At 37.7% G+C, this 24,449-nt stretch overlaps 2 protein-coding genes and 2 long non-coding RNA genes across 6 annotated transcripts; 2 read left to right on the forward strand and 2 right to left on the reverse strand.

Moving 5' to 3' along the window:
* Nucleotides 1–315: 315 nt before the first annotated feature.
* LOC122084203 (7-methyl-GTP pyrophosphatase) lies at nt 316–7,664 on the reverse strand. 2 transcript variants are annotated; one of them, XM_042652287.1, is made up of 11 exons: nt 7,464–7,664; nt 6,544–6,615; nt 6,394–6,468; nt 5,193–5,276; nt 3,206; nt 3,077–3,159; nt 2,015–2,084; nt 1,841–1,932; nt 1,128–1,169; nt 949–1,029; nt 316–691 (listed from the first exon to the last, which is right to left on the reverse strand). In XM_042652287.1, the coding sequence occupies exons 1-11, from the start codon at nt 7,488–7,490 to the stop codon at nt 620–622; spliced, it is 699 nt and encodes a 232-aa protein (XP_042508221.1). In that variant the 5' UTR covers nt 7,491–7,664; the 3' UTR covers nt 316–619. The 2 variants fall into 2 exon arrangements, with proteins under 2 accessions (XP_042508221.1, XP_042508220.1); XM_042652286.1 differs by lacking the exons at nt 3,077–3,159; nt 3,206 and having other exon boundaries at nt 7,464–7,656.
* A 78-nt stretch (nt 7,665–7,742) lies between these two features.
* On the forward strand, nt 7,743–11,687 carry LOC122084205. The gene is made up of 3 exons (XR_006141847.1): nt 7,743–7,885; nt 11,067–11,267; nt 11,370–11,687. It is a non-coding gene; the product is annotated as an uncharacterized LOC122084205 (long non-coding RNA).
* Nucleotides 11,688–15,630: 3,943 nt separating this feature from the next.
* On the forward strand, nt 15,631–24,010 carry LOC122083309. Of its 2 annotated transcripts, XR_006141620.1 has the most exons (4): nt 15,631–15,880; nt 19,361–19,417; nt 23,150–23,294; nt 23,370–24,010. It is a non-coding gene; the product is annotated as an uncharacterized LOC122083309 (long non-coding RNA). The 2 variants fall into 2 exon arrangements; XR_006141619.1 differs by having other exon boundaries at nt 15,633–15,880; nt 23,150–24,010.
* LOC122083308 (protein RADIALIS-like 3) lies at nt 16,021–17,400 on the reverse strand. Its single transcript, XM_042651064.1, has 2 exons — nt 16,726–17,400; nt 16,021–16,329 (listed from the first exon to the last, which is right to left on the reverse strand). Exons 1-2 carry the CDS (start codon nt 17,013–17,015, stop codon nt 16,305–16,307), a joined length of 315 nt encoding a protein of 104 aa, XP_042506998.1. The 5' UTR covers nt 17,016–17,400; the 3' UTR covers nt 16,021–16,304.
* Nucleotides 24,011–24,449: the final 439 nt, after the last annotated feature.

Raw genomic sequence — 24,449 nt, forward strand, 5'->3', positions numbered from 1 at the left:
AAGTAACAACTCGAACACAACTCCACATTAAAAACTAGATATACAACACACAACTCCGATTTGAAAACTAAATACACAACACACAATTTGGCATTAATTGTAATGACTTGTATTATTTGTATGCTTCAGCTTGAAGAGGGAGTGTTGAATTTCTATGGTTATTTCCAGTCTTTCTATCCTTATTTTATTACTTGTGATAGGTTGTTCGGAAAACACGATGCCAAAACCAAAATGATAGGTCCGATTGCGAGCTTATTCAATCGGGTTCAATCGAATTAAACAGTACAGGCCTTATTTTGACACCACTAGGTGAGGTGAGGTGAGGTAATCAGTTTCCAATTAAACATAGTGACTTTGCATCAAATAAGTTTGTGGCATGATGGTTTAACACAATTAAATGGTCCAATTAGACCACTATTTCAAAATTTGGAATCAGATAAGAATTGACCGTTACCGATCCCGATTCTGGATGTTCCAGAGCAGCCGATTTTAGGATCGGATCAAAATCGGCAAGGATTGATTCCTTAATTTCAATGAATACTCATAGCCGAAGTTTTAGTTTACAGGTTCAACTCCACCACAGATAAATCAAGAGATATGTCAAATACAACTGCAGCAGCTACAGGGCCTCTTGTATGAGTTTCTCCGTTAGAGCCTTCGGGAGACCCATCACACTATCTGTAGTCCCTACCTGCACAATACCATCAAGGGATGTGTAAGACTGAAGACACATCTATTCCACTATATCCAGGCAAGAATATAAGAAATATTTAACAGTTTCAAGTGCCATGAGACACCCTAGTAAGTGAACAGCTCAGTCAGCCACAGAATCTTCCACGTGGCAGTCTAGTTGGCAGATTAAGAACTTGATATGTTGGCTATGGCATCCTCCAAAAACTGTTAAATTCCACTACAAAAGAATAACTCAAAAAAGAACAGAGAACAAACCACTGCTTCAACCAAGGGTAATATCAACGGGTGTTCCACTATCAGCCCCCCTGCAACTCTCAGCACAATCCCCTCCTCGAGCTTCAAAAAAGAGAAAAGTAAAACAAAAATTTGATTAGCAAAAATAATGGACAAGCAATAGTAGCCAGAGAAAATTCGTTGCTTTTCTCAACTTTTACCAGATTATCCATGACTTCATCCGGAATTTCATGGAAATAAATCTGCACCAGTATAACAGAGAATATTCATTCAAAATGTCAGGGATGTATGGCTCAAAAGAATATATAAAAATGATACAAATATAGATTTCCAATTTGTACTAATCAGAAACAATCTGATTGTAGCCAAGTATCAAAGATTAAAAAAAGACTATATAAGAAGAAATTTTCAACTTGATGTCAAGATCTATCAAGAGAAAATCTGCAGGTATTCTTCAGAAGACCAAACATACTGTAAAATAACTACAGCTCACAACGACACCTTGGACCCCACCAAGTAGATCTGCAGCACTAACAGCCAGATATTGACTGACTAAACAAGCTTTCACCAAAAAAAAAAGGATATCAAGGTATTTCACCTGACCATACAATTGGTAAGGAGTGCATGACTAGTTACCATTACCAAAAAAAAAGAAGGGATGACTAGTAGTTGACTATGATTGTAAGATCAAATGTGGATCCATTGATTGGTGTAAACTTTCATGTCTACTAGATTATAATACAAACGAAAATTCCAGTAATTCTTATCTTAGAGTGCAAAAAAGACAGGTTTCCTGATATAGTAAATAAGATAAAGCAATTGGAAATTGAAAATACTTTTTCCCTCTTCCTACAGATGCATGAGTGGTTTAAGATAAAGAGTTTGCAACAAAAATTGAATAAGAGAGCATCACCTCTGCTTTGTCCCAGCCTCCTTTTCTCGTACCTGTCTTAAGGTTAATAACAAGCACAGATCCAAATGTTGCAGTATGCCCACCAGAATAGTCTATATGTCATGTGTGTGGTTGTCAGGTCCAGCTAATCCTTGTAAAGGTAAAGATGTAAGAGAAAGAAACCACTCAGCAAACCTTTGATAAATTGACGTGCTTCTTCCTTGCTTGATGGCTTTTCTCTAACTTTCCCTTCATAGACCACCACCTCCATGCCAATAAAATGTAGAAGTAAGCTTTACCCAATAAGATCAAAAGAAATACGCATACAAATACACGCGTGCGCACACACACACACACGGAGGAGGGGGGGTAGAGAGAGAGAGAGAGAGATGAAACAATGTTTACAAGGAAAGTGTTCCACCATTAGTAGGCCATCTATGATCAAGGATACCCAAAGAGAGTGAGCTGTGACAGACATGGCAGTCCAAACCTAACAGGCTGACATCTCTAGGCTAACATGAGATGTCTAACAAATTTACATCATAAGTGTGATACTAATGACACAAATAAGAAAGTTTTCGAGAAATCATCATCCCCATCTTGGTTGTACGACACATGGATGGAGGTCAATCCTACCATTTAATTTCTCAAATCATAATCCTCTAAAGCAAACAATAACGATAGGTGTTTCTTGACTATTGACTTTACCTCTAGCCATCAAACATAATAGACAGTTACGGCTTGGCTTATCGATCTTGGGTTGAAAGTTTGCCTAGGAAATGCCCTCAAGTGGAACCCATGAAAGAGTGAAGTCCCTGAGGCCCTACCAAAAGTGTGGCACATTCTGGGAGGATAGCTTCTCTTCATTTGCTATTCTGACATTGATATACTTCAAATGGCATGATTAAATAATTTTTTCGAACTTCACAATTCTTTTTGTACAAAGCCTGGTATGGTTTTCCTTAAATGAACATCCATGTTCTTTTTATTCAATTTCAAAATAATATAGATGTTGTTTATAAAATGAGGAACTGGATAAACACAGGTTCAACGGATATTTCAGCGCATATCTTTGTTCTTCTTATGTAGCTATGATTCGATGAAATAAACATATGTTATAATTAAGGAATGTATATGGCATTGAGAATTTTCCGTGAAGTGATGCCTCTGTTCTGAATGGACGGATGTGAAGTATGTCTTTAGAAACTATTTATCAATCCTGGAATATGGATTAATGGAAAAGGACTGGCAGTATACTTGGTCAGCAGTCATTAACAGTATTGCCTCAGCATCATTCTCTTTATAATCTGAAGTCTGTAGCCTTGAAGTGATGGCCTCTGCTTGAGAAGAAATTTACATTCAACTGAGGTAAGAGATAAAATCAACCCTTCCTCCATTATTCCACATTTCCAACACTAACCAATTCCATGATAGAAATGACAAACATAAAGAAAGACGTTGGAACAAAGACAAAATCTAACAACCAGGGATAACCACAGTGCATCTATGGATCAAATTACAGGGCACTTAAATGTATTTAATGCAGCACAAACCTCACTCCAGTTAATTAGCTTCCTTGTTTTGAGAGCAAATACAAGCTTGGAAGCATGAATAAACATGATAAGAAAATATAAATCCAATTATTAAGTGTTATAAAAAGTATGGCATTGATTCAATAGAAAAGTCACTCCAGGTAATCACTTTCCTACTACTTATTCTATTTATACTTAAAACAAGTGTGTATTCTATGTTTCAACTTTCAATATAAAAGAAAATCTAGGAGAGACTGTGAGTGGGGGGGGGGGGGGCATTATAATCACTTTGACTGTATCAGAAAAACAGAGATTTCAACTGTGTTGAAGAGGACAGTGGATGCTAACATTTAAATCTAGCTCCCTGATTCTGCTCACAATGCATGAAATCATGCAACAACATAGAGCTGGCTAGTGGCTATAATAGTTCTGTTTATAAAAGGTCAGATTAGGGTCAAACGTACATACCAAGGTGAATAACATTCGAAAGCCTTGGTAACCAAAGACAACACTGGTTTCTGTACACTACTTCAAAAAAGAGCAATGCACTGCTCGAGGCTCCCGCTACTGCAGGGTCTGGGAGGAGCAAATTTACGCAGCCTTACCCCTTGCTTCGCAGGATAAGCTGTTTCCAAGTTTTGAACCTGTGACCAACATGTTGCAGTAGTACAACTTAACCATATCACCACAGGCTCACCCACTTAAACTATTCAAAAATATTTTATAAATATAATTTATTATTGATCAATGAATATGTATAAATAAATCCTGTAGGTTTAAAGACACAAAGAAAAAAAAAAAAAACCCAAAAGATAACACATATGAAGAAAAACATTCAGATTGATAGAGAAACGGATTGTGGACTGTCCTCAACAAGCATAGGGGTCTGATATATTTCAAATTCTACCACTCCAAGACTCATGTGTAGTACTTCTCTTTTCTTCATTTAAAATTTTCTTGCTTGGTTTCTAAATCAGAGAAACAATACCTTGAATCCAATACACAGCTCATACATATTCTGCAATCTTATATCCATCTGAGATACTCCTGACACAACTTAGAATCTTAAGCATATAACCTTTAACTCAGCTGTTACCAAAAAAAAACCTTTAACTCAGCAACATAGATAGAATATCAACCCCAAGGGGGTAGCTCAGTTGGTGTTAAAGATTGGACCGGTTCGGTTTTTTCCTGTCATGTGTCCAGATTCATTGTACCACATGTACTACATGCTAGATAAGGCCTTGAATCAGCCTTAGCTAGCATGCCATATTTGTCACTTCCTTAATCTCTATAACTAAAGGCCTGGCCACTGTCACCTTGACAAGCCAACATATTATGTCAATTCTTTTCTCTTGTTTATAATTCTTCTGTTGGCAAGGACCAACACCTCACAATTAAGAGGTCATGAGTTCAACTCTCCTCGAGGTCCTACCTAAAAAAAAAAAAAAAACATAGATAGAATATCCAAAGTGCAAGCTAAAACACAATAACACAAGAAAAAATGTAAATCTGGTTAAGAGTTACATCAATTATACTAAACAAGGGAAAGAGGGGGAAAAATCAGTCAACCCATGTGAAAATCCAGTGTAGTGATCTTCTAGGTTCCAACACTGTGAATCCCACATCCATGGTATTTGAGCACTGATGCTAACAGAAACCAATGAGGGATTGTTCCATAGTTCAAACCACATGTGATTTGGGATGAGCCATGTCATCACAACCTGCTCATATCAGTTCTCTTTCCAGAACAGTGATGTATCCTTGGTACATAGATGGCAGTGAATGATATTGGAATCTGCCAATGTCAAAATAAAGAATGGCATGGAATTAGGGTGTACTGTGTCAGCAGTGAGTAGAAGTGTTGTGTCAGCATCCTTGTCTTGATAATCAATGGTTTGAAGCTTTGCTAAGATGGCATCTGCCTGAAAAGAGATTTACATCCAGTCAAAGGTAAAAGGCTTCAATCAAAATCCCTTATTATGATGCTACAGCTAGAAACACAAGATGGAAAAATCAAATAACATCTGACAACTGATAATGGAAGAACCAACGGGGGAGGGGAGATATTGACATAAACAACGAAAACTATAAACAATTGGGAGCTAAAATCCACAGCATATCTGACACATGAGGATGGAAGTAAAAATATGTTAAGAAAACAATCAGTATACGACATTAAGCAAGGAATATTTAACTGAGAATTTTTATTTCAACGAAAATAGGCATGAACAAGAGAGGAACAGTCCCCGAAAATGAATATTCGTTTTTATTACAAAATGGCTCAAGACCAATTTCCCCCCCTGACATTATTATTGCTTTCTGACATGGAACCACAGACAAAATTTTCTATGTTCATATATAAAAGATAAGAGAAATGAATGTGTCAAATGTTAATACATTTATGTTTGACACTATTAAGTATTAACATTGCAAAATTTTGAAAAATGAAATGTCCTTGTCGCACAGCCAGAGAAAACATTAAAATCTGCAGCCTCTATTGCTTATTTTCTTAAAATGTCCCTTAAGTTATGTCATCTTTGCTACCTAAAAGTGACTTTTATTATACCAATCTTTTGATTGTCTGAAAACCCTTGTGTTTGGATGTCCGTCATAGTGTTGTGATCTTGTAAGGACCCATTCGATATATGCTGAAGAACTCTCTTAGATCAGTCACAATAGCTCAGAGATCCACACTAGGTGTTTGAAGTCCAAGTCATTGGTTTAGATTCTAGATTCTCTTGCTCCATGATGCAAAGTCCCAGTCCACCCCTCCAAAGACCCTATGAAAGAGGACCTGCTACCCTTTATGGCCCTTAATTAGTAGCTAGTTCAAGGCATTTATTGTTGACACAAGTTACTTTTCATCTTCTATGAGAGATGTAGAAAAAATATTCAAAAGGGAATTTCTCATGAGTAGCAAAAGGACCTTAAAATAAAATTACATAGGCTGATCTACCTTAATCTGTCAGTTCCAGAGGCTTATGAAAAGAATATAAAATAAAACCCTAGTTATATTTTTATAGAGAAAAAGATATCTACCTTTGCCTCAGCTAGTGTCATCACCAATTCTTCTGGCTTTTCCTTCCGAATACTTTTCTCATTTATATCTGCAGTCTAAGGAATAAGCCAAGTTAAAATTTTCATGTTTCTAGAGCTTGCAGCAGATGCGTAGGATTCGGTTGACAATACCATGACTGTAAACTCATATCCCATCTCAGCTAGAATTTGCCGACGAGCCACAGATGATGATCCCAATATTATCTGTCATAATTCATAATGCATAATATCACATGTCAAAAGCATAATATAAAATCATAAATCATGCAATGAAATGATAGGTAGGAACTTTTCCTCCTCCATACTCATGTAATCAAAACAGAATAAGTTTGCATAAAAATTTTCATATGTACCATAATATAGGTATGGTGTCCACATAAAAACAACCCCTGACCACCCTGTGCATTAATAACAGTACCTTCTAGAGAAAAAGAGCCACCAGTAAGCTCTCCACCTTGATCATTGACAGAGGTATCTTAGTTAAACAGCAGGATTTTGATCAGGGAGGCAAGAGGCCAAACATTGGACAAATGGAAATGACAGCCAACCCAACAAAAGGCTAGCTTGTCCTTCATGAACAGAGTGCCCTTCTCCTCCAAACCAAACCTCCCCCCCCCCCCCCCAAAAAAAAAAAAAAGGAAAGAAAAAGGAAAAAGGGGTGTTTTGTCAATGTCTTTTGACCAAGTTTTTTTTGTTCAACAGGCACGCAATTAAAAATCAAGATTTTAAAATTAAAAAAATGGGTCCTGTTCCAAGAAATCAATAAATATTGTAAACACATGAAACGTCTAACCTGAGAAAATTTGCCTAAAATCCTTCGTTAATGCCCACAGAAATTTAGCAGACACTTTACAAAGAGAAAAAGATGAAGATTTATACCCAAAAAAACCAAAGGTCATTGCAATCCAATTTTCAATTTTCTCCTTCTATAATTTAGAACAAAAGAGAACTGGGTCCAGGATTAGCAAATTTATTTACAGATTAGAGCTATTGGTGAATTAGAACAACAGCAAAGATCATTTGCAATGCTACCAGTTCTGAAAAACACTGACCTTGAATGGTTTAGTACTTGCGGCCATCTCTCCCTCTCTATCCTTTCTCAATTATTTAAGCTAACAGTTGAGAGCCGGAGGAGACAGAAAACCAGGCAAAGGAGAGAGGCACCACCGTGAGTCCTATGAAACAGTAAAAGTTCACAGCGAGCGTAGGTGTTCGAACTCCAAAATAGCTGGAAGCCTGGAACAATAGGCAAGTGGGAGAGGGTTACCCAGATAAAGCCCTTCTCGCTTCTGCCCAAAACCGATTCGGATCGGGACGATTGGTCGAACCGGTCAACTCAGTTACTCAGATAGCCAGGCCAGGAGGCCCAGGACCAGTATCGTCAGGAAACTTATAAGCCATAGAAGGTACGGGAAAGGGCATTAGTGGGCGATACCTCTTTCGTTTTTGTTCTTCTTCATCTTCAGCCAGCGAGGTGAGTCGGTTTGCTATCTTCCCACTCGTAATGAGTTGTCAGATCAGGTTTACTTGTTCTTGTCTGTTTGGCTATATCATCTAATTGTTTTTCCAATTCAGGGTTTATCAATTTTTAGGTGTTTGATCAATTTAACAATCTAATAACTATCCTTTCTTGAAGATTTTACCTATTTTTCATTTCAGAGGATCGAAATTAGCTGCAATCTATAGAGAAAAATATAGCAAACTCTGTTGCTCTCCGTCCCTCTCCACCCCTTTAAACACGAGAGTGTTTTAGTTGGGACATGTTAAGATTTGGGTGATGGGGTGCAAAGCCATAAAGGGCTGTTGCAGAGAGAAATAGAGGGGAAGATGATGATAATGCCCATTGAAGTATCATAATAAAGGTTTTGTTACGAGCAACTATCCAGAATTTCATGTGCAGGACAAAAAGTAGAATTAAGGCTGTGGAAGGAGCCAATTCGGTCGATTTGTGTGTATCTTTTGGCACATAAACCTATTGTATATGGCTAATTCTTAGTATCTTGTGTTTCTCACCGAATGCAACTGTCAATGGTTAAAGATTGTCTTTAAAGGGGAGGAGGGTGGAGAAAAAGAAAAAGAATTCTATTTTATAACACAGTTAAATAGCTTAGGGAACAATATGAAGCTGTTGCAAATTGGTCTTAAATTGTTCTTGGCTCAACCAATAATCTGCTGCCTTCATGTGGAAGATTATATTTTACTTGTGCTTGTATCACAGTGTCACTATACTATAAAACAAGAGAGTTCCATCAAATTTTAAACCCTTTTCGCTGTATTGATGCCTCACCTATATGCGAGAATTAGTCCGTATCTAAAATGTGATAGTGTCTTTTTGGATAACCTTTGAAACTGGAAATGCTTCGTTGGATGTGAGACCGATCTGACTAGTTTTCTTTTTCTTTTTGATTTACTTTGCAATAAGTCTGCTCTAGTACTGTTGGAATTCCTAATTTGGCATGCTGCATCCATTTTCTTGGCATTCCCAGGAACATGACAAATAGAATCTGAGACTGAAAGAGGTGGAATCATTTAAAGAGATAAATTTTTTGAAATGCTTCCTTCGCTGAAATTCTTCAATCCCCTTACTTTAGTTAAGTCTTTGTCGGTAATGGAATTACATGCTCGCTACAAACTTTACATATCAATGGGCATGAGTTGTGTTTCATATAAAACAACAACTCAGACTTATCCCAACAAAATATGGTCGACTATTTGGATCATTGCCCTCTAATCAGCTCTATTCGAGGTCATACTTGAGACAAGGCCTAAGCTATGCATGTCTTTCCTCATCATTTCTCCTAAGGTCATTTTAGATCTGCCACTAGCTCTTTTAATTCTTTCAATCTGAATCAAATCACTCTTCCGTACTAGAGCATCCAAAGGCCTCATGCTATGCCACCGCAAACCACTTTATCATAACTTATCATATATCGGAGCTATTCCCTTATCAGGTCTAATAAGATCATTACTTGTTTTATCCTTCCTATTTTTGCCCCTCATCCATCTCAACATCCTCATCTCTGCTACACTAAGTTAATAATCACTTTGCGAAATCTCTCTCTCATAAATTTTCACCATCTCATATCCATCCTAATGTAACTGAAGTTACACACCGTATACTCTGTCTTCGTTCTACCCATCTTTAAACCTTTTGATTCCATTGTTGTCTCCATAACTCCAACTTGCTGTTAATCCTTGCTTTTGTCTCATCCACCAAAACAATATCATTAACAAAGAGCAGACACCAAGGAACCTCATCTTGAATGTATCTTGTTAAATCATCCATGATAAGTGCAAACAAATAAGGGCTTAATTTGATCCTTGATGAGTTCATATAAACCAATTGTAATTGATAATTCACTACCTTGACCACACCCGTCTTATGCATCTTTAAAATTGGTTGTAAGGTCTTATGTCATACTATGCCTTATGTAGAAGGAAAGTATTGTTAACCACAACCAATGGGATGGTACATAATATATCATCATAAATAGTTGTATCTATGTTTTGTATAACAGGTAGTAAGTTTCACTTGCCATCAGATATTGCACTTACAGTAACTGTAGCAACCCAAAACCCTCCACTCTCCCACTTGCACACATGTTGCATCATGTAACTCTTGAGTCATATATCTTATTGTTGGCTATGGCAACTGGCCTGGATCCTTGAACATGTCATAAGTTTATAACCATAAATGGATATCTGTATTCTGCTGTCTACAGTCTTTAGCTTAGTTCAGTAAACTTCATTTTATTTTTTCTATGCACCGTGCCACTGCATTACTTGTTAGCCATGAAGATGCATCATAAATTCGGTTTGCTAGAATCACTGTTAGCTGCTCTGACTGAGAGGTTCACTTGGGTTCAAATAAGTTCGTCGGAATGTCCAGCCACCTTTCCATGACATTCATTTTGGCACTGCAAAAAGTAACTGAAACAACTCAAGAAATAGGTCGGCATCTTGAGTTGTTATGGTCTGAACTCTCAGATTCAAGACACCAGATTTTGAAATCACTGTTTGTTAAGTTTGTCTCGAATTCTTGACCCGTTTTGAAGATTGACCCGCTCCGACATATTTTGGTGGCAACCCGAATGAGAAGTTTTCTGAGATCTGTGATGGAAGTAGAGTGGTTGGGCCAATAGGCCCAAGCCTGGAGCCCATCATTGATCTCGTATGAGGGTGCCCCCACTGTATGGTTCGACCGGATCGACTGTGACCCGATGGGTCGACCCGCGACTTGGAGTATATATAATATATTGTTGTCTTGTTGAGAAAGTCATTGTATTTTGGGGGTTTGTCGAGCTAGGGTTTCAGTGCAAGTTTTCTCGTCGATGCTTGGGTGTAATCTCTCTTCTGCATATTAAAACATCTTCTTCTTCGCCCGAGGACGTAGCACACCACACTGGTGTGTGAACCTCGTTAAATTTGTGTCATGCGGATCTTTTGTCTATTTATTTTCGTATTTCTTGGTGTTTGATCTAACATTGTTTATGCATATCTTGAACACGTCTTCAATGTATAAGAGTCTACTAATCTGTAATTTTTCTTGTTTTCTGTATATAGTATATGAATTGGGAGAGGGATAGGTATGCCGCCGATATGAATTTATCTGATTTTGTATTAAATCACCAATAAGAAGATAATGTCTGTGACAGGTTTTTTCAGGAATGGACTCCCAGAAAGCTCAGTTTGAACGACAGCAGCCTCCTTCAGCTACTTCCCCACCCATAACTTCTTGTCGAAAAAAGAAGTCTGACGATGCGACTTTCTTGGAAGATATAAAGGATCATATTGATGAGTTCATTAGTGCATCTGTGGATGAACACGCCACTTGTTTTAAGAAGACTATTCAAAAGGTTAGTAACTTGCTACTAGGGAAGAAAAATCTGACATGCTAAACCTTTCTTTTCCCTGTATGTTTGTGCCTCTAAGATGAGATAGATCTGGTTGCATTTCAGATGTTTGGAATGTCAAAGATTGTTGCAGAAAGGAGTTCAGAACAAAAAGAAGTTGAAAGTACTCTGCCCCTTCGGACAACCGTAGCCGACTAGAATATTTGACATCCTTTTCTGATCCAAGGAATATAAATATATACATCTTGTTATCAGTTTTCTGTTTTGATAAAAGAACATGAGAATTACTTCATAATAATGGCCTGCTAGCACATTGAAGTGTCTAGCTCATAGATGTGTTGAACTCTGGCCTCTGGAGTCTGGATGTTTAGTATATTTTGCAACACCTATTCCAAAATTACAGCAGATGCCTTCTCTTTCCAATACAGTTTTAATTTTTGGTGAATTATAGACCCCATGGTTGGGAGTTGACATAGTTGAGAACTATTTGAATATTAAGTCAAAAAAACTTCTTAGTGGCACCTAAATTGGCAGGTCAGATGAGGCTGAAAGTTTGTGGACATGCATATACCGAAGTCCTTTGTTCAGATGCCACATGAAGACCAATCTGAGTTTGTCAAATGGCAAAACACGGAAATGAAAATCTTAGAACTACAAAAGGGTGCATGAAACTATCGTGAGAATGCAAGGACATACAGAAGAGGGTAAACTATTAGATGGAATGGTAAATGGTTGAATTTGATGCTGAATATTGACACGACATTTTTAGATCATTCCCTAGTTATCCAATGGTAGGGTTCGTCATATCACTTTTTTACGTGGCAAAACTGGAAAAATAAATTCCCGTATTTCCATGGGGTGGGGGTATTGTAGTTTGCAATCCCTTTTGACTCAAATCTCTTCTAAGTATGCATTATTGGCTACCAAACTAGCTTTTGTTGGTGCTAATGCTTCAACTTCATTCAAAATGCAAAAGTAAGTGTCGAAATTTATGAGGGCATTCTAGTTCGACAAAAAATTTTCTTCACCTATTGAGAAGGAATTCTTCACTAATGAAATGATTATATGATTAGATTCCTGGATTATCATTACACTCCAACTCTTTATTAACAAAGTCGAAATGATCCACCCTTTTGATAATGGTGGTGCCAAATTCCCATGATAGAGGAAGAAAATTTTAGTCCTATATTTCACAACTTGTTTTTCAAAAATGTACTTTTTTTTGGTAAGGTATGTGAGCCTAGCCCCATATAGATAAAGGCCTGTGAGGGCAGTGCCCTAAGATAACCTTACCTTGGATACATGGTTTAAGTGCATGGTATTGAATTGGGATCGGTTGTTTTGGAAACCTTCTACCGAAAAAGCCAAAAGCCTTGGAACAGATTCAATTCAGATCAAACAGTTTTACCAGAAAAAAAAAAAAAAAAAAAAGGATTTTTGACAGTTTAATCCATGATTTATACCGTTCCACTTATACCAGATCTGCTTGTGCTGATACTGGCCATATCTGATACTCTGATACCTCAAACCATGCTTGGATACGAGCACTGATTTTTTTTCTTTTTTTTAGTAAACCGATACGAGCACTGATCAGCAGTTCAGCACACTAAAACGTGGTGTGAAAGACTTTATGATGGTCCCCCGATTCTTTTTTGTTTTGACTAAACCCTTTATTCTTTCTATCATTAGAGTGGAAATGATTATCCTTCAGACATTCTATTTACGAGGTGTGGTATGAGTGAAGAATTATTATAGCATAATGCACTTTAACGAGTTCCATAAAAGAATTTTGATTTTTTTTTTTATTCATTTTGGTTTCAAGTAAATTCCAAATGAATCGAAATCCATGAAGCCCGATTTGATTATCAATTCCGTTTACTCGAATCATGGGTACAAGGAATTATATTGTCATGATAATCCGTTAGGTAAAAAGTTGCACGGTTTTCTTTTCACTTATAGATTGACACGAAGATTGATTCATTTATCTTAGCCATGGTAGATTTGTTAAGTTTGTCTCGAATTCTTTACCTGTTTTGAAGATTGACCCGATTCGATATATTTTGGTGGCGATCCGAATGAGAAATTTTCTGAGATCTGTGATAGAAGAAGAGGGGTTGGGTATGGTTCGATCAGATCGACTACGACCCTATGGATCGACCCGCGATTTGGAGTATATATATTGTACCGTTGCTTGTTGAGAAAGTCATTGTATTTTTTTGGGTTTTTCGAGCTAGGGTTTCAGGGCGAGTTTTTCGTCGCCGCTGCTAGGGTGTAATTTCTCTTCTGCATAGTGAATCATCTTCTTCTTCATCCGAGGACGTAGCACACCACCCTAATTTGTGAATCTCGTTAAATATCTGTATCGTACAGATCTATTGTCTCTTTATTATTCGTGTTTCTTAGTGTTTGATCTTACAGTAGATAATCGTAGAGTGTATTGATTCATGCATTATTGGAGGGTTTAATACTGGCGGTGATAACTCATAAAGAATATATAAGTATGAAAGACCTAAAGATTTCATAGTAAAAAAAGAAAAAGACCTATAGATTTTGAGTTAGGATTTCAACACTTGTCATATGTTTAGGAATAAAACTGCATTTTACTCTTTAAAATTTTTTTTTATTATTATTATTTTAAGAAATGGACTAACTTGATGGAATCTTGAAAATAGGCTTGTGAATGAAAAAAAAAAAAACATGAATTATGGGCTCTGATGTGATATAGGAACAATCTAAATGCTTAAACTCTTCGATAGATATAATTTCATTTTTAATTTTTTTTTTGATTGTGTTTGATTGCAAGGAAAATAAAAGAAAATTGAAAATTTCAAACCTGAAAGAAGAAGTTTTAAGATCAATACTCCACATGATCATCTAAATCTTTTGGATTTATAAAGTAATATAAATTACATTTAAAAAGCATCAATTGTTACACATGGTAAGAAATTTGCTTCCACTTTATCCACACCTGCTCGCACAAGTGCTTCATTCTAAGGATGTGAATTTGTAATCGAAACCGTTTATCGAAACCAAATCGATTTGCTTACACTAAAACTGTAAAACCGTTTAGTAAATGGTGCGGTTATGGTTTCAAGTTTCAGGCCGATTAGCTAAACGGGTTGGGTCGGTTTTACTCGCGAAACCCATTGGTTTCAAACCGAATTAAAACTATTTAAACCGAATCGTTTAAACCATTTAAACTGATTCGATTAATCCATATAACAATTAAATAAAGAAGGGGCAATAATAGGCTGGATTTGGATGTTGTATGATATTAATTCTAAATGTTTGAGAATGACCATGCAAAGAAATAGCACTAAATTATCAAATTAAGACATACCATCGTTAATATAGAATATCTTATTTGTGGTTGCCAATTATTTTTTGATAAGCTTATGATCTTTAGTTTAGAGATGGTTGCAAGTTATAACAAACCGATTGTGAACTTTTTTACAAACCATATGGAATAAATCGAAATCGAAACCTTTTCAAACCGTGAAACCGACACTGTTTAGAAATCGTGAAACCGTTTAGTAAATGGTGCGGTTATGATTTTAGTCAAATAAATGTGAACTGAACCGATCTGCACCGTTTAATCAAAACCGAACCGATTAACACCCTTACTTCATTCTAAGGTGGAACACTCCTCTACCGATGCATTTTTACATCCCACAGCTTCAGCATATCACTTAGCCCCATTCATATTTGGCACAAGAGCACTCGATCAATGAACTATTATGCACTCTTTCAAGGGTAGTTGCTGGGTCGACTGATTCAAATCGGTTGGGCTTTTGATCCGATTAGTGTGCCAACATCTCGAATGGAAGGACTCGTTGGCCTGCTTTTCCCCATGTTCAAACGAGCCTCCAATCATGATAAATAATACAATCATAATGAATAATAAAAGGTGTATCCACTACAGGGTTTGGGGGGCATAATGTACACAATTTTACTCCCACTTCATAAAAAGACTAATTTACTATCATTTGTTCAGAGTATAATAACCTTATCATTGCACCGAGATCCATCCTCACAATCATGATTTATATTAAAAAAGAAGAAATCACTTCCTTTATAATTTCTTTTGCAACCAAACACATTGCGCAACATGCATTCATGCTTTTAATATTTGTTTACAGTCCAGGCCCCAAGCGCCTCTATTTGGTCTCGAATCATAATCTTTCCCGCAAATTTGAACGGTCAATTTGATTTGTTTGCTAATTCTGGGCCATTAGATTTTGGGATATGGTCCACATATGGGTCTGATCAGTGGGCCATTATCTAATGCTCCCCTGGTTGGGATGAATGTAGCTGAGAAATCTAAGCCGATTCATATTGGAATTGTCCAATATATTCCAATATCGAACTCAATCTAATCACGGATCGACTCCGTTTCTATTTTTTCAAAAAGAAAATTTCCCGCCTCTTCTTCTTAAATACCGTTTTTATAGTTCTCGGATTCTCTCTCCCGCTCAGTAACTACGAAAAGAGATGATGATTTCAGACTTCAGATTTCAGATTTCTTTCCTTAGTTCGCCTTTGATTGTTATCTAAGTTCGAGGTTTTCAGATTTCCTTTCTTGTGGATGGTTGGAGACTAAGCTATTCTCAATCGAGGTTAGAGATCTTCAAAACCTAGATAGATTTAATGAGCTTCTTTTACTTATCTAGCAACATAATTCGTTTACTGTTAGCTTTATTCGATCTGCATTTCTTAGATTTCAAAAGTCATTTCCATGTAAGTTTTGCGTGTTGGATTGTAGAAATTGCTTGCATCTTTATATTCGAGAATCCATTACAGCGTTTACAGAAGAGGAAATAGCAAAATAGGAAACGAAGTCTTATAGGGTTATATTTTTCCTTACATTTAAATGGTTGAGAGGACATTGATTACTCTTGGAAAGGAGAAAGAAGAAGAAGAAGAAGAAGAAGAAGTACTGAGTAAAAGGAAAATGAAGAAGAATCACTGGTGGTGATCCTCTATTACTACGTCTGCCTAAAAGTAGCAGTGTTATGGATCCTTATTGCAACGGATTTAGGTTCAGTGGAGCTTCAAATACTTCAGCCTGCACAATAGACATGCATAAATCAGCCTTAGCCAACAGGAAACCCAAAATATATGCGTATAAAACAATGCTACATTCAACCACACTTAGGAAAACCGAATTCACAGACAATGCTGGTAAATTCCCAGTAGAGAGCACTCAGTTGATTTCTTATATTGAAGTAAAGAGTCTTAGAATATAGCTAGAACATATAATTCAGGAGCAGGATTAGATCTCCAGTAGACTTGGCTATTTGGGCATGGACATGATTAAGAAGCTCAGTTGGGTATGGATTGTGTCCAACATGAAAGCAAAAGAAACTCTGTTTGTATACCATGTTAGGGACTTGGATAGAACTCATCCTCAAAAGCTAACATACTAGTGGGCTAAAACTTAAGAAGGTGGCTAGTATACTACCTCTCCTCTTCGTCACCAATGTAGTTGTTGCCTCTGCTGCTGCTCCCTCCAGTTGTCTTGTAATTGGGAAAGGGAACTTGGCCGGACTCGATATGCTTGAGGTCCTCTACGAGGATCTCATAATGTCTCTTCACTTCCTCCACTGTTTTCCCACCTACTGCCCTGGCAATATTATGCCAGCGGTCAGGTGTGTCCTTGTCATAGACGGCCAATGCCTTCTCAAACAACTTGTTTTGCTTGGAAGTCCAAGTAGAGCCAGAGCTGCGAGAGGAAAGGGAGCTGGTAGCCATTTGCTCTGTTCAGATTTGGTTTCAGGACTAAAGGTAGTAGGCAAGGTGATTGAACAATTACTCTACAACAACCACAGTTGAGGTAATTCTTTGATTTTTTATGTCCGTTCTAAGTTCAATTGAAGTGGGTTGATGTGGGTTGGGGGGGGGGGGAGAGGAAATAGATGGGCAAGACAGAGAAGGAAGAGTAGTGTAACCCCTCAGGACACTGGGAAGGAGGGAGAAGAAGGCACTAGTGAAGGGACGATGAGCAAAGAGATGGCCATGCGTGCTCTTTATAAACTAGAGGAGAGGCGAGTGTTGATGTGGTGCCAGTTGGCGAATAAAATTTGCCAAGGTATGGAATATTTAATGAATAATCTCCTCATGAACCACACACCAGATAATGGGGTGTGTGCAGGACAAGGAATAGCAAGAGGATCAAAGAATCAGCATCTAAGGACAGTTTTTTCTCTGCTTTTTTCCTTCAAAGGGGGGGGGGGGGGGGTAAGCCCTTTTCCTTTCTTAAGACCAAGATCAGCCACAATTAAATACGTTTTTCTTGACAAGTTATTAGCCTCTGGGATTTCATTTTCATACCAGAAAAGGCATTATAAAGGGAAGATAAGCCAGATGAAGAACCCATATACTTGCAAAACAAGGTAAATTCACATTCTTGGATACTGAAATAATAAAAACCTATCATTTCTAAAAGAGCTATTGCTTGCTGTTAAGTATGCCAACTTAGCAACGAAGCCATGTTGTTTAGTAATGGGAATCGTATGGCGCAGCCGTTAAATGGGTTCTGACCCTTTTAGGATGAGCATACCGACAGGGATTGAGAAGTGAAGGAGCCAAGAAATGGCAAGTCCAGCTAGGCTAGTTATTGATCCTTGTTTCTGTTGTCCCCCTTTGTTTGTATCTTACATAGTAGCCAACGTTCACGAGTGTACCCCAGGCCCATTTCCTTCATCTAGTGCTGTGTGGAGCCGTGTGGCTGGAAATGACACAGGACTTCTCTTCAGCCCTTTTCCAAATTACGGGAGATCTTATGCATCAGAGTAGTTTCTGCTTCATTGTTTTAATCTGAACAACATTCCAAAGGTTTCTAGCTGGCTGGTTGTGTCCGTACAATGATGGTTTATGTTTTTACTCGGAGAATGGTTCAACAGGTCAGGTGTATCCTTTACTAGTGGGATCCTGTCAGTTCATACATGTTGGGTATCGGAAATGACAAGTCCTAAAGCAACTGTGGTATCGTCTCTGATGCTTTGAATTCCCAGTACTAGAGGACTTTTCCATTATCCCCACCAGAACTTGGACAGGGTTTCATTATTCAACTTGCTTTCAAGGGGGATCTTATCTGAAAGCTGCCACAATGAATTTCAGCAGCTATTAAAGATAATGATGTGTATTGAAGAATAGGAATCAAATGGCTGTTTGTTATAGCTGCTTATTGCCTTAGAACATTATGCTGCATACTAGTCTTCTTGTAACATTAGAAAATCTAGTGTCACTTGTGGATTGCAGCTAGCGTTGTCCCTCCGCCAGACACAGCGCCCTGTCTTCCGTGAGGGGAAGGGGGAAGTGTGTTTTTTTGCAGTACTTGAAAACAGGTTGTTGTATCTGGGCGTAGAGAAGGCAGACGGGTAGCATTTATTTCTCCCTAATATTACTTAGGGATGATGTAAAACAGTGCCAAGATGCAGTTCTTGTACTCAACTGCTTGACATCCCTTTAGAACCGGATATTAGGTAAGGGAAGACACGCATTCTAGCTGAAGCTGATAGTTCAAGTTAGTGTTCCTTAACAAGCCACGTAGAAAGGTGATGAGTTTAATTTTTTTTAGTGTTTTTAACTCGTTTAAGAATTATAAGCCTAACCGTTTAGAGCCGTAGTTAAGCTTCTCCTTTCCCCAAGAGGAACAAAAGAAAAGCTATTTGGAATTTGCTTCATTTCGGTGTGCTCACGGGTTGAATCCGTTGGGCCCATGTGATTGTTTTGCTGTCCTCGTTGCACAAATGTTGAAATGTACATCTTTCAAGTTCAGGGCCGCTTGGTTGTGATGGGCAATCCAATCTGCCCAATGCATTGCCATCTTTGCTCTCTTTTATTGGCCAAACTGAAACAATATCCTTTTGGTCCACGTGGGTTGATCTTCTAGGGTCCTTAACTTTTCATCTTTTTCTGTTAGCTATCAAGAGACCTTCACACTATATTTGAGAGCATTCTATTGTTTAATTGCCTTCTTTCAGATTGGATCAATTCTTAGCTCCATATGGTCTTATTGCCAGAAGCACTTGTTTATCAAGCGAAATTAATTACATTAGTGAAGCCCATCTGATATACTTCTACTTCTTGTGCAGCACCTGGCGTTTAGTGGTGACTTGTGACTGAATAATACACAATAAAGAAGACAAAAAGTAAGTACCTCATAATTTCTGAGTTAACAAGTGTCTCAATCAAGAATGGACTTGGCTCCTGTGCTTGACTAAATATCTATTGAGATAAGAAGGGGAAACCATAAAGGAAAACCAGATTTCCACTTGACAGATTATCTGAATTCTGCATTCCCATTATGACTTTATGCTGCAAGTTGCGTCGGCTAACCTCACCCTAGGACCCATCCCAGCCCTGTTCTACAAGTAGAATTTCTGGTTTATCTGCAACTACCATCAATTGAAAAAAAAAAAAAAAAAAACAGAAAACTGAAAACTTTAACCTTAATTTGTTGAAGTGGGGTTTTTCCCCTAACTGGCTAACTACCCATATTCAAATATCTTAAACTAATCTGTCACCCAGTTCATTAGGTTGGAATTACATGGAGAACCTCCCATCTCTTTCATCAGTTGAAGCTTTCCCACTGGAGTTTGGAACATGTTACTGTTTGATATTGTGTGAGCTAACCCCTTGGACAGGTTGCTTTAACGGTCTTCGGTTTGAGATATTGTTCTCATGCTCTTATTTTTTCCCTCTACTTTTTCTATGGTTTGGGTTGAGGCGATGAGTGGATGATCATTTGATGAAAATGACTCCAGCAAGGGCTGCAACAGTGTTAGGAATCTAAAATATAGAAGTGGGCCTTGGGATACACCGTCCGTCCGGCCCTGTCAATGTGAAGAATCTTTATCACCTCATATCTATTTCTACTAGACAGCAATGCCAAGGGATTCCTCTCCTCTCACTCTCAAGAGCTTTGGAGGCTCTTATCATCTCTTAGTGGTCCTTCCTTACAAGTTGAAGTTGGGTTATACACAAGACGACTCCTGATGATATTAAAAGTGAATGTGTAATGTAGACTAGGATAGGGGTCTAACCAAGTCTCAGTTTCGAGATCTTTTAATCTAAGAACAACCATAACCAACCCAACAATATAACAGAAAATCAAAATAATATAAGAAGGTCTAGCAGGCTATCGACTTCAATATGGCAGTACTAATGAGGTCAAACCAGCAGCAACCTTTTAGAACTAAACCAGGGACTGAAAGTAGTTCAATTGGATTCACAAACAACTGTAATCCATGAACCAAAGTCTAACACAACAGCAAGAGTCAAACCAATCCAATCGATCCCAGTTTCAGAAACTCTATAACTGAATAAACAACAGGGAATATAGGACTGAAATCATCAACTAATGAAGTCAAATCAGTGAGGAATAGTATCAGCAACCAATTAGCAACACCCAACAGAAATCGATTCGCAAATCTGGGCAGAAATTAGGATCGACCAGAATAGGGAGAAATCCCATAACTGCAGATTCCTTGGTCTGATGAGCCTCAAATTAAGGTTGAGTTCCCCTCTATATGATCTTAACACTCGATCAAAAACAGAGAGCCATCGGATGGCTGGATCTTCAGAACAGTACAGGGGCAGCAGGAGAGAAACTTGAGATTTTCAGAACCAGAAATCAAAAGCAGTTCAGATCCCTTACCTGGTTTGAAGAACCTTGCAATTAACTTTGAAAAGAAAGAAATAATAGTTGAAGAGACCTCTTGGACTTCACGCCGCAAAGAGTCAATTGGATCAAACACCAATTCCTTCAGCTTCGATCAAACACAAGACAACTCTTCATGAAGAAGACAATAGCAACAATCATTACTTTTTATCAAAATCATTCTAGGCTTTTAGGAGCCTCCTCTTCTTTACTTATAATGTTAATGGGGGAGGGAATTACAAAATAGAGGGGTCCTCAAAAAGGAAACCAAATATTCTCCTAATACAATAATTACTAAAAACTGAAATTAGAAACTAGTTGAAAAAGGAAACTAACTACTAATGGCTTGACTCAATTAATAACTTGACTCTTAAGGAAACAAATATAACTCAAATCAAGCCCAATTAAAAAGGAAACTAATGAAAATGGAAACTAATTAGTAATCCCGTACTCAATCTTAGAGCCCCTCTTTTAGACCCATAAAAGTGGTCTATTACATTCAAAACACATGAGATCAACGGCCTAACATGTATGGAATCCAACCCTAGGCTTATTCCTAATAAAACAAGCCTATTTTGGTAATTAATCTGCATCAATGTGCCTGCATTCTTTTATTTAGTGTGATTGAAAGAGCATATTCATAACATGTTTTAGGTATTAAACCTTTACATTGCTGCTACCTGGTTGCAAGTGTCGGAGATTCTTTACCATATTAAACATATGAATAACCCTATAGTATTAGAATACAAGAATCATAAAAGATATTTAACCATGGGTATAGTCTCTAAACCAAGATCAATAAAGTACTCCCTTCATAGATCTTAAAATACATAACCATATAGATTTATCATATCTATAATAATCAATGTGACATTCATGACATGAACCATAAATGAGAATAGAGAAGTACCTGTGTAAGTTTAGAAGCCTCATGAGCATAGATCATAAACCTCTGTCCCATGTGGTTAAACATTACTCCCATGAAGATGACAACGACGAATTACGCAAGTGGAGTTCTTCTACTGAGATTTTCGCTCTTATGAGAAAGCTGTGCTCACAAAACCAATAAGGCATTAAGTAATGGCTGCAGGGACTGTCAGTATTCTATTTATAATAGAATTCCCAAAACTTATTCCACTTTCACAATGAAAAGAGCTAGGAGTTTCCTAATCAGAGTGAGTCTATAATTGCTTGGGCTCAATGGATCAATCGGTATCAGTTAAGCTCATAAAAAAATCCTAACAGCAAGAACTTCTTACTACTGGGTGTGAGCCTAAGAAATGGAATAATTCACTTTCTCTTGGTTCACAAATACCGTTATAGGTTTTAGTATTTTTCTAAAATACCCTTTTGAATTCCCATTTCTTTGGCTTCAACCCCAGGTAGCAAGAAAGCTGCTGCAACAATGGTAGCAGCAAAATTTCATTTTCTTAAATTGTTTATGGAAGCACGAATCCCCGACTTTTTAGGAGGATGGAAAGTCCACTTCAACCTGGTCCATATTTTGGAGAGAATCCTTGAACAGTAGGGCATATTGGAAAAATAAAAAGGAGAAGAAATTCTAACTGGTGGGATCTAATGGAAGAAAGGAAGGGAAAGGATCCTCAAAAAGAGATTTGTCAAGTCATTGGATAAGCAGATACGTTACCATTTGAAAAGAATCATGCAACACCGCCATATAAAGAGGTGACGGATACATATATGCTTTTTTACATGCCTTTTGCCTGATCTGATAACGTATCTGTGGCTCATATCAATGGTATAAGACGAAGCAGTTATTGGCACCAGCAGAAAAAGGAGATAGAGCAATATTGCTCCATCATGAATAGAATATCTTTGGATATAGGAACTCCCTCATGTTTATGATTGAGAGCTGATAACAGTTTTATGAGTCTTAAATCTCTCTTTTTCAAGGCTATTTTTTTTTTTTTTTTGGTTAACTATGGATATCTAGGCCAGACTAGTCTTGTGAGTTCATACTGACCCTACAACCGTATAAATCGGGTCATACTGAAGTTGAATGAGAATCATTCAATTTTCATTGAAAGTAAAGTGAGTGGATCCAACTTTGGGATTATTCCACTCTCACAATGCTTCTTAAGGCAAAGGCCCCTTGCCAACTTTGCTACCCCCTAGGAGTTTTTTTCTCTAGGCTACCATGCTTGTTGATTTCTATCGTTGTCCTTGAAGTCAAACTGAAAATTATGATCAATTTGTGCAGGATTCTCTTGAGCCCTCTTAGCCATACGCTCAAGTTTTGATCGACAGGACAAAATATTTGAAAGATTCAGAGGGACCTGATATGATACGGTGGGTTGGATTCCCCAAAGCTACATGCCATTCACCACCAAAAGTGCAAAGCAAAGGTAATGTTGTCTTTTTGAATTTGAGCTGCAAGTGAAGCAGGTGAAGCTTTTGGTTTCTTATCTTCCGCTGGATAGGAAGCCAGGAGGCTCACGAAATGGAATGGGGGATAAGGAGACTTTATGTTGCGTCATGCATGAGCAATCTCCCCCGCGAGTTGGGGCCTTTTGCTGCTTTTTTGACTAGAGATGGTCATGTTCGCTTGTCGTGATTAGCAAAGCCCGAGTGGCCGATCTGAGCCTGAGTTTTTGTTGTTGGACCAGTCCAGGACCTGTCCGAAGGAACCTTGCCTACCCCAGTATACTTCAAGCGGGAGGATTGGGCAGGCTGCTAGTTTTCTTGGAGCTATTGGTTCAACTATTTTTCTTTTTTTTGTTAGGAGGATTGGAATGTGGGGGGCTTGGGTCATTTCCAAAGGGTAGAGAAAAAAAAAAGAGAGTGACACAGCTTCCATCTACCAATGTCCAGCCTTTTTCCATAATGAAACAAAGATTTAATGCATGATTATGTATGTACATGGTTGTACCTTCAACTGTTGGATGGGGGAGATAAAAGGATGTGTAATTACATTTCTGCCTCACCCCCAACCATTGGTTGAAAGCCACATAAAAACTTGGTCCTTAACAATTATATTTTCTATTGGCAAGAGAATCCTGTCTGTGTGGTCATTGTACCAGCATACAGGCAAATGAGAGGTTGTGTGAAAGTATCTGGGCAAGGTAGCATGATTTTTTACGTTTGTCTATATTTACGTAGAGACATGTAAGTAGGCAAGTACTTTTATCTATTTTGTATTTATGCTCTCTATTAGGGAACGTTTTCACTAAAAGAAAATCTATTCGGGAACATCTAGGAGTTAACAACTTAACACACGGTAGTGATCTAGAGTTTATCAGCACTTTTCAATAATTAAAAAAAAAAAATGTCTTAGACTCATATCATCTCATTGATCAGTTCTCATTTTCACAAGCACAACAAGTAGTTAATGTGAATATATATATATTTAAAAAAAAAAAAGAGCAACCCAGTGCATGAGGCTCCTGTTATTGTAGGGTTTGGGAGGGGCAAGTGTACGCAACTTTGTTATTTGCTTTGCAAAAGAGGTTGTTTTCAAGTTTTGAACCTATAACTAACACTATAACTAACATGTTGCAATA

The sequence above is a fragment of the Macadamia integrifolia genome, chromosome 7, assembly GCF_013358625.1.
Source record: "Macadamia integrifolia cultivar HAES 741 chromosome 7, SCU_Mint_v3, whole genome shotgun sequence".
Taxonomy (NCBI): Eukaryota; Viridiplantae; Streptophyta; class Magnoliopsida; order Proteales; family Proteaceae; genus Macadamia; species Macadamia integrifolia.